The sequence below is a fragment of the Protobothrops mucrosquamatus genome, unplaced genomic scaffold, assembly GCF_001527695.2.
Source record: "Protobothrops mucrosquamatus isolate PMUCROS unplaced genomic scaffold, P.Mucros_1.0 scaffold3936, whole genome shotgun sequence".
Lineage (NCBI taxonomy): Eukaryota > Metazoa > Chordata > Lepidosauria > Squamata > Viperidae > Protobothrops > Protobothrops mucrosquamatus.
In genome coordinates this window covers 43,675-56,178 of record NW_015389880.1, presented here as the reverse complement: position 1 = coordinate 56,178, position 12,504 = coordinate 43,675, and the positions used below count along the sequence as shown (strand labels likewise).

Here is a 12,504-nt window from a genome sequence, read left to right as displayed (position 1 = left end):
GAATAGCTATTTTATGTTCACTAAAGACATTCTACACACCCTAATGGACTTTCAGAAATTCATCTGATTAACATTTTAGTTAATTACATAAGGAGTATTTCAAAAGTTAAAGTATAAGCTTGCAAGAAATGGAGCTCATTATTAAGTTCTCAATCCTGGAGAAACTGTCTAATTTAGTGTTAATTAAGGAATTTAAGACCCTTGAGATGCTAAACTCAAAGTTGATTGTGTTTCAAAAGATTAGACATGGAGGACTAGAATAAGATATCCTACAGACCAGGAAATTGTTGGTCAAACTGGTCAATCTTACCTTATTTCCTTGCTCACCTGATAAAGTATAGTTTAGAAATAGTGGATATGTCATTTTCTGTTTTATATGCTACTTCAGAAATTGTTTTCTCCAGTTATGCAAGATGTAAATTCTGGAAGTTTAGTCCAGGACACTAGTTTGGAGAAGGCTGAACTGAATCCTATAGCCTTTCCTCCCCAAAGTGCTAACTCATTAGTAATCTTGCAAAAATCACTGTGACTTCTAGCTTGCATATAAATCAAGTGCTTTGTGGCAGGAGGAGGAGGAGGAGGAGGAGGAGGAGGAGGAGGAGGAGGAGGAGGAGACTGCAGTTTTCAGTGGCCACCAAGCCATGATCTAAATAATTACAACCTCCAGGATACTTACCATATTTTTCAGATTCCAAGTAAACATCCCATGCCACCTCCCCTGGGAAAAAGACTCAATGAATTGAGTAGTAGTAGACATAAATAACATTCCACTGCAGGCCCTTTACTTCATAGACCATCTGTCTTGTAGGTTACCTACCCGAAAGTGGCTCTCTCGTGTAGCTCCCTTGACCGCATACATGTTACTTTTCTCTGCTTTCAGGTATTCATAGAAAGGTTCTTCCAGGGTCAAACTGTCAATGAGGTCACAACCAACATAGATACTGTAGTTTTCTCCTGTAACTTGTACCGTGATATTCTTCCACTGCACATCAGCTAATTCCACATCTTCCAAAGAATGCCGTTTCCAGGCTCCATCAATCCAATAGGAAAGTTCAAGCGTATTTTCTTGACCGTTGGAAACAATCTCAAACTGCCGTTGAAAGATGCCAGGACCTTCCAAGGCAAGGATGGTCCCTTTGGAACTCCTATCCTGCCTCATGGTGGCTGTAAGTATGAAGCCCTCATTTTGCTGCATCAGCTTAATAATTTGTCTTAATTTCTCTGAATTAACTGGAGGGATGCGATCAAACCGGATGAAGCGATATGCTGGGACGTTAGATATGTTGCCCCGAAATAGTTTTGCTCCAATTGTCTTTCTGTTTATGTTGCTGATTTTCAGTAAGTCAAAAGAGGTCCCATCCTCTCTCTCACCATCTGTAAAGCCACCGCCAAACAGTGACATGGTTACAACAAAGGAATGACCAAAGTAATTCACTATCATCTGTCCGATACGTCTTTCACTCTGATACAGTTTTAGCGTGATTATTTACCATGGCTCTTAAAAATTAGACAGGCAGTCCCCAACTTACGACCACAGTCAGGCCCTAAATTTCCAGTGCTGAGCAAGAGAGTCGTTAAGTGAATTTTGCCCCATTTTATGACCTTTCTTGCCACTGTTGTTAAGTGAATCACTGCAGTTGTAAAGTTAGTAACACAGTTGTCAAGTGAAACTGGCTTCCTTGTTGACTTTGCTTGTCAGAAGGTCACAAAAGGAGATCACATGACCCCCCCCGGGACACTGCAACGGTCATAAATACACGCCAGTTGCCGAGCTTTCAATTGTTGATCATGCAACTATGGGGATGCTGCAGTGGTTATCAGTGTCACAAGTCACCTTTTTTCAGCACTGTTGTAACTTCAAATGGTCACTAAAGGAATGGTTGTAAGTCAAGGACTACCTGTAGTGCAATTTGCAGCCATTTACTCACTCATTCTCATAAAAAAAACTATAAGTAGGACATATGTAGCTCAACTTTACAGACTGGGAAATTTAGGCTGAGAGTTTTGTTTGTTTTCAACCTCAGCCACCTAAACAAAAAACATTCATTAAGGCTTTCTGATCCAAACCTTCTGCTCTTGTCAATGGCTCACATTAGATAAATAGGGAATTAATCAGTGGGTATCATTTAAGTTAGTCTCCTGCTCAAGTATACTATAGCTCAAGCTCCAGACTTAAAACACATTAAAATGCATGCTAAGCTATAGTTTGTCTACTGAATAGTCCAGAAGTAGAGGGTCAACATATGGTTTAAGACAGGGGTCCCCAACCCCTGGTCCATAGACCAGTACCGGGCCATGGCATGCCAACAACTGGTCCACACAAACAAGCAAAGCCCCATCTGCGAGATGCAGGCAGCACACAAAACCATGCACTCTCCAGTCCATGGAAAAACCTCTCTCCTCGGAACCGGTCCCTGGTGCCCAAAAGGTTGGGGACCTCTGTTTTAAGACACTGTATAAACCCACCCAAGCATGTTAAAAGTAACTTTGGTTACTTTTCAGGTGGAATTAACCTCCAGGGTATTTCCATGGAATTGACAACTCCTACTTCATGAGGTTCTCATGTGAATGGAGTGGTTTAAATGCCTCATTCGTGTCTTGAGATCATCATGATATCATTTCAACCATCTGCATGATAACATCAAGACATGTATGACATCATTGTATGGGATGCTTCCATGCTTAGTATGAATAATTGCTGCTCTTTGGCATGAAACGATTTTGTCTAGCTGCTACTGTCTCTTGCTAAAGTATATGAAAGAGATGTGCTTATTGAAACTGAATAAAAATTCAAGCCAAATCAACTGGCCTGCCAGGAAAGATGCAACACTGCAGCATCTGTTGAAGCCAAGGACACCCCTGGGAACTTCTCAAAGAAGAGCAGCCCATTAGCAAAACCTAGCAACCCCGGTAGATTTAGAGCTGTTTTATAAACAATTGGCAGAGTCGTAATTCTCAGAATGAATCAATTTCTAAATACATTTACTAGCCAAGTAATTCAGGAGAAAGAGGAAGAGGTGCGGTCTTTTAATCACAAATTAAGATGATGTCTAAAACTCACATTTTGGTAGCTGTTTGACCCAAGTTAGTGGCCCATTTTAAACATTGGGCCTTTGCCTGCTGCTGAGTTGAAGTGCCCTCCCTCACTTTTTAAGCTGGCAGAAAAATGCATCAGCATGACATCCATCAGTCTCTATTCTGCCTCTATGGACTCTTTCAAGCCACCGCAGCAACTTGATTTCCCTCAAAAATTAGCCAGAGAAGCTTAGCAGATTTTGTAGACTTTGAGGCTGGTCTTGGGTGGGGTTGGAAGAAGAGGGGAAAACCCAACACCAATTTAGCCAAGGCAGCACATGCCATACAAGTCTAATGAATTACAGGTGATCCTTGACTTAGAACCATTCATTTAGTGACTGTTTGAATGGCATTGAAAAAAGTGACTTATGACTGTTTTTCACATGTGGGACCATTGCAGTGTCCCCAGGGTCACGTGATCAAAATTCAGGCCCTTGGCAACTGGCATGTATTTATGACAATTGCAGGGTTCTGTGGTCATGTGAACACCTTTTGCAACCTTCTGACAAGCAGTGTCAAGGGAGAAGCCAGATTCACTTAGCAATCATGTTACTAACCTAACAGCTGCAGGGATTCGCTTAATAACTGTGGCAAGAAAGGTCATAAAATGGGGCAAAACTCACTTAACATCTTAGCAACAGTTAGTTTGGGCTCAACTGTAGTTGTTGTTGTTGTTATTATAGTTTGGTCACCCAGTTCAGCCAGTTGTTTAGGCTGAATTTGGCATTTTTGTCCATCTATCAAATACTTCCCAAAGACCTGGGATAAGCAGATATTGTTTACTATTGTACACACATAAATGTGTTGTTGTTTATAGTTATAATTACTCTGCTTTGTTTATCAGTTGGCGAAGGCAACATCATGGGGACATGGCAGATTGTTCTTTTAATTACTTCATGCCTGCATTGTGGTTAGGTAAGAGTGGAGAAAGCTTCCTTGTCTAGATGTCTCCATCTCTTGACCCCCCTCCTCTGCCTCCACATCTTTTGAGACAGGCCTATTCCAATTTCATATTTTAGGCATGCAGTGGAAAGACATACTTGAATAAGAATTCTTAAGTGCAAGCCAAAGTCTTGTGCACACAACTGCAGCCTCAGTTTCATTAGATATTATCATAGTTACTGACGTTTCTGCCTGCTTTGAATTGTTCAGACAATGCAGAAATTCAGTACAGAATACAGAAATTCAAAGACTTACCTTGAGCTTGTGACGAAAGACACAAAGCTAGACAGATCAATAGCCCCAGTAACCAACTCCTCTGTAACATCATGCCTAGGAACAAACCAAGATGTATCCATTATTGAGGCTCCTTTACCAATTTTAACCACTTAACTCATCTCCCCAAAAAAACAGCCAAGAAAATTCCTCTGTGTGGCAGCATATAACATTTATTATTTGTTGTATATAGGGAATACATAACACTCTGCTACTATACAGGATCAATATGTTTACTTTGGCCATGCTTTTACTTCTGCGTACAATCCGTCACTTGATCTGGGGTTGATTATGATATTATTAGTAAAAAGGCTCATTTGAAATGCAGGGAAAGTAGTCAGGAAAAGACCCTCCCAAATATATTCAAGGAAACAGATATATGATATGGACAGAATTTCTTCAAAGGTTTTCTGTGAGACGTCTGGGTGCTGGATTGTCTATTAGCTATTGAATCTCTTAAAGCCATTTTTGGCCAGCTACAGAGTTACATTCTTAGAAGATAATGATATTTCCAGCAGGGTTTCATATATATAGCATGTGCTAATGCTTCAGTATTTCTCTCACATACACCCAACACTTATATATACGTATTCACACATTGACCACTGGAGAAATAGCAGACAGCTTATTTCTCTGTATCCATTGTTGCATCAGCATAAAATGACACTTCATTTTGATCTATTCTATGTCCACAGCCTTCTTCACTCATAAAAATATCTAGATTTCATGATCTAACCATAAATATAGGTTTTCAACCGCAGTCCTGTATGGAGTTCTTGAAAATCTCTTTGAATAAATTACCTGTTTAACAGTTCAAGTAATGAAACATTCCATTAACTGCAGTATTGAAAATTTAATATGATCTGCAATTTATTTTTTTTTAAAAAGTAGAACATAAATTTATTACTTCTATTTAAAATTATACTGTAGATCTCATAACTGGGTATTTATTCCACATCAAAGCAGGAAAATTCATAGCCAGTAAAAAAAAAAATTCCCAAGTCAAAAATGTTGATATGACAAACATGGAAAGTACTCATTGACAAACAGGGAAAGCTGCATATTAACATACACAACACTGCAAGTATAACCTCCCCATACAAGATAAAGTTACACTATTTCAGCCCTCCGGGAGATTTAATATTGTTTTTTTACATCTACGGTATTAGGGTATGCAATAGAGATACAAGTTCTTGCCAAGGCTACACATTACATTGTACGCGGATTATACTTTGAAAGGAAGGTTTAAGGACCACGGATCTGTCCTTAGGAAACCAACAGTAAGGAAAAAAAGTGCTGAAAGTCCATCTGAACGCCGTCAACTTTGCTAATGTTTCAGCAGCAATTCCTGAAAAGTCCATCAGAAAACTATCAAGTCCCTCTCCCAGATGGATACGACACTCCCCAGCGCTAAACTCAATCAGAGGAATGGACATTCCTATGCCGAATTTGTGCAGGGGAATTTTTTTTTTCCCAGAGGTTGTGACCCAAAGATGCTCTTGTGGCTTGCATTGGGTGGAGGACGCAGCTTTCCTCCCTTACAAGCTTCATAAATCCTCTTCGGCCTCGAGAGAGAGAGACACGTATAGCCTTGCATACTTGCCTTGCGTACTTCTGCACACACGGCACTAGACAGAGGACAGTTCTGACTTAAAAGACTTCGTGGGTCAGTTTTGGGGTGGGTGGGAGCCACCCCTGCATATAGATATCCCTTTTCCTCCCATCTAAAAGGACTTGGGGCAAGACAAACCGCCCCAGCGCTGGATTGTGCTTTTTTTACGACTTCTTCTAAAGATAGATTTAAAATCTCCACTGAAAAAGCTCGCTCGTTTTTACGAGAGGGTGCCTTGAGGAAAAGCCAGAATTCCTAACTAACGAGCCGAGCGTCTGCGCTAATAACGTTAGAAAGTCGACCTACTGGGAGTGGGAGGGGAAAAGGGATCCGGAGACAGACTGAAACTTTCATTCTGGCTAGCTATCACTGGGACAGCTCCCGAAGAATTGCCTCGGAATAGACGGGAGAACAAATTGCTCTTCGAATCAGACGCACGCGATGCCCGTGGGAACCAAGGGCTCTTTTGTCATCCTACACACCAGGTTAACCACCTCAATTCCACTCGCGGAGTTTGGTTGGGGGCAGAGAAAGGAAGAGACCCCTCTAAGCCACGTGTCGGGGCTTCCTGACGAGGAAACGTCCCGAAGTTGTTCTCCTCCTTTCTGTCGCGCCTCTCCGGGAAGCACCGGCTCAAAGTCCTACCTGCCAGGAGCGTTCCCACGAACCTCCGGGTGACTGCCTGCCAAATCCAAGTCCGGAAGACCAAAGTGTCCGCCCGTGGCACGGAAGCGCCAAGTCCAGCTCCCTCCAAGCGCGGTCCTCTCGGCGGGGTTGCGCCTGGAACAAGCGGCCGCTGGGATGGCTTTGAAGTGGCTCCCCAGCCTTTCGCTCGCCCGCTTTATATAGCCGGACGCGGGCTGTCAATCAGCCAAGCGAGGAAAACGCGGCCGCGACCTCCTATTCCAAGCAGACAATTTGTAGCCATCTACCTGGAAGGCGATCCCCAGCCCAGCCACCCGCTCAACCGCAGCACTCCTCCCCCGAGCCCTCCGAGCCCCCTCTCCTCCCCACCCCCGCGCATTGGCAGCCTTTCCTTCGGGGGAGGGGTGGAGCCAGGCGGGAAAAGGGGAGACCCGTTCCCAGCCGTTGCTCCCGTCGCACACGGCTTGCATTAAAGTCCCTTGCTCCTTCGTTCTGGGAAAGCCAGGGAGCCGGTTGGCTGTTTCCGCTGGATCCAACCGAAGCTACCCCGGGGGTAGATGGAAAGGATTGGAATACTGCATCCAGCTTTGGTGGCTACGATGTAAAAAAAAAAAAAAGATGTTGGGATTCTAGAAAGACTCTGTAGAGAAGAGCAACAAAGATGATTAGGGGACGGGAGGCTAAAACATGCAAAGAACAGTTGCTGGAATTGGGTATGTCTAGTTTAATTTTCATTAGGACTAAGGGCGACACGATAGCAGTGTTCCAGTGTTTGAGGGGCTGCCACAAAAGAAGAGGGGGTCAACTTATTTTCCAAAGCACCAGAAGGCTGGTCAAGAAACAATGGATGGAAAACTAATCAAGGAGAGAAGCAACCTAGAATTAAGGAGAAAGTTCTTGACAGTTAGAATGATTAATCAGGGGAACAACTTACCTCCAGAAGTTGTGAATGTTCCAACACTGGAAGTTCTTAATAAGAGATTGGGCAACCAGTTATAGGTATAGGGCAGTGATGGCGAACCTTTTAGAGACCGAGTGCCCAAACTGCAACCCAAAACCCACTTATGTATCACCGGGTGCCGGGTGGGTGTGGCCCACTCGGCAGGCGCAGCTACAGTGGGCATGGCAGATTGGATGGGCATGGCCACTGGATGGGTGTGGCTGCAGTAGTCATGGCAGACTGGGTGGGCACGGCCTCGGTGGGCATGGTCACCTCGATGTTGCTTATGGGGAGGGACACCTGTGGGAGCCGGGCAGGGTTGGGGGAGATCCAGGGGGTCTCTGGTGGGTGGGATGGTGGGCTCTCCAATGGCAGCTCCAGACTGGCTAGCCTTAGACCATGGCGAGCTTTTAGAGACCACGTGTGCTGGGGCGATGGTGCGTGCCCACAGAGAGGGCTCTGCGTGCTACCTCTGGCAAGCGTGCCATAGGCTCGCCAGCACTGGTATAGGGTTTCCTGCCTCAGCAAGAGTTTGGACTAGAAGACCTCCAAGGTCCCTTCCAACTCTGTTATTCTATTCTAAGAAAGGGGCGGTTTTGCCGGGCCTTGGATCCCAAGGCTTCGTGGAGCAATGCTGGTATGTACTGAATCCTACATTAAAAGATAACCTCTCCAGCCAAATTCAGGCTGCCCATTAGTTTTCTTGTTACTGTTCCACAGTGGTTCCAGAACTACATTCAGCTTCCCAGTTTAATCTACAGAGCTTAGATTTCTGAGTGGTCTCCCATCCAAGTATGAACTAGAACTGACCTTGCTTAGTTTATCACACAAGACTGATGCTAAGTCAGTTAGAGGCTGTGACTCATCCTGATAACCACATTGATGGGACTATGTTGATTCTTGGCAACAATAGGAAAGTGCAGTAATATGGCTGCTTTCAAGATGTTAATTCGAATTTCCGATTTTATCTTCAGCCCTTGGATTTCTTGATGTCTGCTATGCAAGTACTAACCAGGTTTATCTCTACTTAGCTTTGAGCTAGGTGCTATCACTTGCTGAGAAACTATGGTCCCTAGTGAAAGAAGTTCCTAGGAAAAATTGAGGAACTTCAGCATACAGCAGTCTCTAAATCTTTTGGCTTATGCAACATTTCCACAAATCCTTCTACAAATGAAAGGGAGAAAAATAGAGGAGATATTAACGTCATCACTATTTTGTGCTTTCAACTAGAAAAAAACATCTAAAGTGTTCCACAAGATTGATAGATAGACACATGTCAGTTGTGGATAAGAATTAAATCTTTTCATAGAAAGCCGAAAGAGGAAAGTGTGTCACCACTGACAGCTATAATCCAACATAAACCTATACACCATTGTGAAAGCCCTACAAACACACGATTTTAATTTGAGAAGTGTTTCATGTTCAAAGTGAGAAGCTCTCATGAAACTCCTCGGAAGTATGATTCATGTACTGGAGGAAATTCAGGTAAACATTTTGGCTGAAATTCTTTTAAAAGTTAAGGGTAAATCCCTCTCACAGTTACTACTATTTCATTTTGTTAGAGAGCGCCCAATGTTTAAGTCTGTCCAGATCCTCCTTATCCTAAGCCTGTCTTCTGGAGTGTTGGCTATTCCTGCCAGCTTGGTGTCGTCTGCAAATTTGATGAGTTCCCCATCTATCCCCTCATCCAAATCATTGATGAAGATGTTGAAGAGCACTGGGCCCAGAACAGAGCCTTGGGGCACCCCACTACACACTTCCCTCCATGTAGATGTGGTTCCATTGAGGACCACTCGCTGAGTACGGCCGGTCAGCCAGCTACGGATCCATCTGGTGGTGATGCTGTCTAACCCACATTTTTCTATCTTATCAAGTAGTAGGTTGTGATCTACCTGGTCAATCATAGGTGGGGGGAAAGGAATATATTAAAACAAAATCCTTACATGCTTTTGTTTGTTTATATCCCGCTTTATTGTTTTTACAAATAAGGCAGCGATTATATCCAACACAACTTCCTCCTCTTATCTTCTCCACAACAACAACTCTGTGAGGTGGGTTAGGCTGCCTCAAAGTCACCCAGCTGGCTTTCATGGCTAAGGTGAGACTTGAACTCAGAGTCTTCCATTCTGCAGCCTGGTGCTTTAACCACTAGACCAGGGGTCTTCAAACTTGGCCCTTTTATGACTTGTGGACTTCAACTCCCAGAATTTCTCAGCCAGCATGCCTGGCTGAGGAATTCTGGGAGTAGAAGTCCACAAGTCATAAAAGGGCCAAGTTTGAAGACCCCTGCACTAGACCAAGGGTCTGCAACCTTGACAACTTTAAGATTTGTGGACTTCAGCTCCCAGAATTCTCTGCTGGCTGAGAAATTCCGGGAGCTGAAGTCCACAAGTCTTAAAGTTGTCAAGGTTGCAGACCCCTGCACTAGACCAAACTGGCTCATCACATTCCCTCTTATGGCAACCCATTCTTGCTTGGAGTTGCTCAACTTATGTGTGGAATTATTCTCGTTTAGCCTTGGACAATAACTCCGTGAGGGAAGTAGTCAGTGGTGGGATTCAAATATGTGAACAACTGGTTCTCTGAGTGGATGCCACTACCAGTTCTGCCGAAGTGGTGCGAACTGGCTGAATCCCACCACTGGAAGTAGTGCTGGGGATTGGTGAGCTGCAAAGGCCACTGAGCAGGAATTCCTTAAATCCGGGGTCGCTAAGTTTTCTAAATCCCAGAGTCCAGCAACAACCTCCTATATTGGCTCACAGAATTGGCTCATCTGTTATCTCTGACCTCTGCCGAGCAGTTTCTTTCTCTCTAAATGTCTTTCTACCAGATGTTGGTCTTCATCTTCCAAAGTTTATGCAGTGAGAAATCTATTCTTAAAGTGCACAAGAGCCTTTTTTTTTTTACTTTTGTTATTCCTTTTGGAAAGATTTCCTGAAAAAGGGCTCCCAGTTCTTCCACCTTTCCCTGAACTGGGAAAAATTCAAATATTCCATGTGAAAGAGAGAGAGAGAGAGAGAGAGAGAGAGAGAGAGAGAGAGAGAGAGAGAGAGAGAGAGAGAGAGAGAGAGAGAGAGAGAGAGAGAGAGAGAGAGAGAGAGTGCCCTGGGCTGCTTCCTAACCTTTTCTAACAGTGACTAAGACTGGCAAACATCTGAATGGCCCCCACAGCCAGGCTAGTGCGCATTAAGCCTAAAACTCAGTTTTACAGCAAATTATGACCAATCCTGAAGATCTATTTTTAAAAGACAGCAGATGCAGCAGAGAAATGGGTGCAAACGAACGTGATTCACATACTTCCCTGCCATTACTTGCTGAACTTAAAAGGCAGGGGAAGTCGTGCCTGACGTGGATTTCTTTTCCCCGTCTTGTAGCAAGGATGTCTTCTTGGCAACTGCTGTAGGCTTGGAAATAAACCTGGCCCTCATTAGTGGGTCGGTTCAAGGCTGGAGGCCAGATAGCAGCAGCCGCTGCAGACTTCTCTGCCTCTCCAACTCCAGCATCAGAATATAGAAATGGGAGGTGCGGAGAAAAGAACTGGAGGAGAAGGGCTGCATATTTTCCTTCTGGTGATGCTGCCTTTGGGGAGCAAGCAATAGAGAGCAACAGATTTTTGGAAGACGGCATGAGAGTCAAGGACTGGAAAGTTCACTTATGGGAATGCAAGACGGCTGGGTCATCCTACACAGCAACAGGAGGACAAAGTCTAGCTGAGCATTCAGAAGGCATCCAGCTGTCCAGCAAAAAATACAAGGGGAAAAAAAATTCCTTTTCTCCACATAACCTTGTGCCAGCATGATAACCTTAGAAATCCAGACATGGTATTCCTCTGTGGCTCCAGATCTTGGAGTAGAGATGAATTTTTATGCAGTACAACAATCTTCTCCAACCTGAAGATCAGAAGGACACCCCACAGAAGGAGACCAAAGTGGAGCTGAATAGTGGCTGATGAATCAAGATGTTGCCTGATCTTTTCAGTTTAAAACATAGGATCCCTGAACACAGAACTAAAAATATAATGGGGGGGGGAGGTTTAGGATTATAGAATAGTGTTCCCCGCAATACCATTTTTGTTGTAATATGCAGGGAGATTTATTTATTTATTTAGAAAATTTATATTGCTGCCTATTTGCACATGACGACTCAAGGCGGCTTACGTAAATAGAAAAACACCCTATAAAAATAAAATATAACAAGAGGAAAAATAATAAAATAATATCATAACCCCCCACCCCAGTGACAACACACAGTTCATACCAGCCATTTAATGGGCTTTATCCTGCTCTGGGTTCCCCAGGCTTTCTGGCAGAACCAGGTCTTCAGCTCCTTCTGAAAGAGTGTTAGAATGGGGGCCAGTCTAATATCTGAGGGAATGATGTTCCGGAGAGAGGGAGCCACCATGGAGAGGGCCCTTCTTCTGGGTCCCACCAGATACATCTCCTTAAGGGACAGTACCCACAACATTCCTTGCCTCCCCGCTCCAGTGGCTTGGGTAGATGTGACCGGCATGAGACGGTCCTTCAGATAACCTGGTCCAAAGCCAGGAAGGGCTTTAAAGGTGACAACCAGCACCTTGAATTGCACCCGTTGCTTGTTTGTCTTTGAACAAAGCAGAATAGGACCAAGACTTTGGGATGTTTGGGAAGAATGATGCTGTCTCCTTCCCACCTGCAGCTGACAACTCGGGCAGAGTTTATTTCTGTACTGGTGATATGCACATTCTCTACCCTCCTGAGAAAAGGAGATGAATTTAGTGGTTCAAGACAGATCATCATTTTGAATATTTTGTGGTCATCCCATGTCCCATGATGCTATGACTTAATAATAATAATAATAATAATAATAATAATAATAATAATAATAATAATAATAATAATAATAATAATAATAATAATAATAAAGTTGGAAGGGACCTTGGAGGTCATCTAGTCCAACCCCCTGCTCAGGCAGGAAACCCTATACCATTTCAGACAAATGGCTGTCCAGTCTCTTCTTAAAAACTTCCAGTGTTGGAGCA

The 12,504-nt window shown here is 43.7% G+C and overlaps 1 protein-coding gene across 1 annotated transcript in view; it reads right to left on the bottom strand.

The window, feature by feature from the left end:
• LOC107298391 (thrombospondin-2-like) overlaps positions 1-1,402 on the bottom strand; it is a 13,418-nt gene extending 12,016 nt beyond the window's left edge. Inside the window, exon 1 of the mRNA XM_015827766.1 lies at positions 818-1,402. Within this exon, the coding sequence (XP_015683252.1) occupies positions 818-1,402 (585 nt within the window). The remainder of the gene's footprint in view (positions 1-817) is intronic.
• Positions 1,403-12,504: the final 11,102 nt, after the last annotated feature.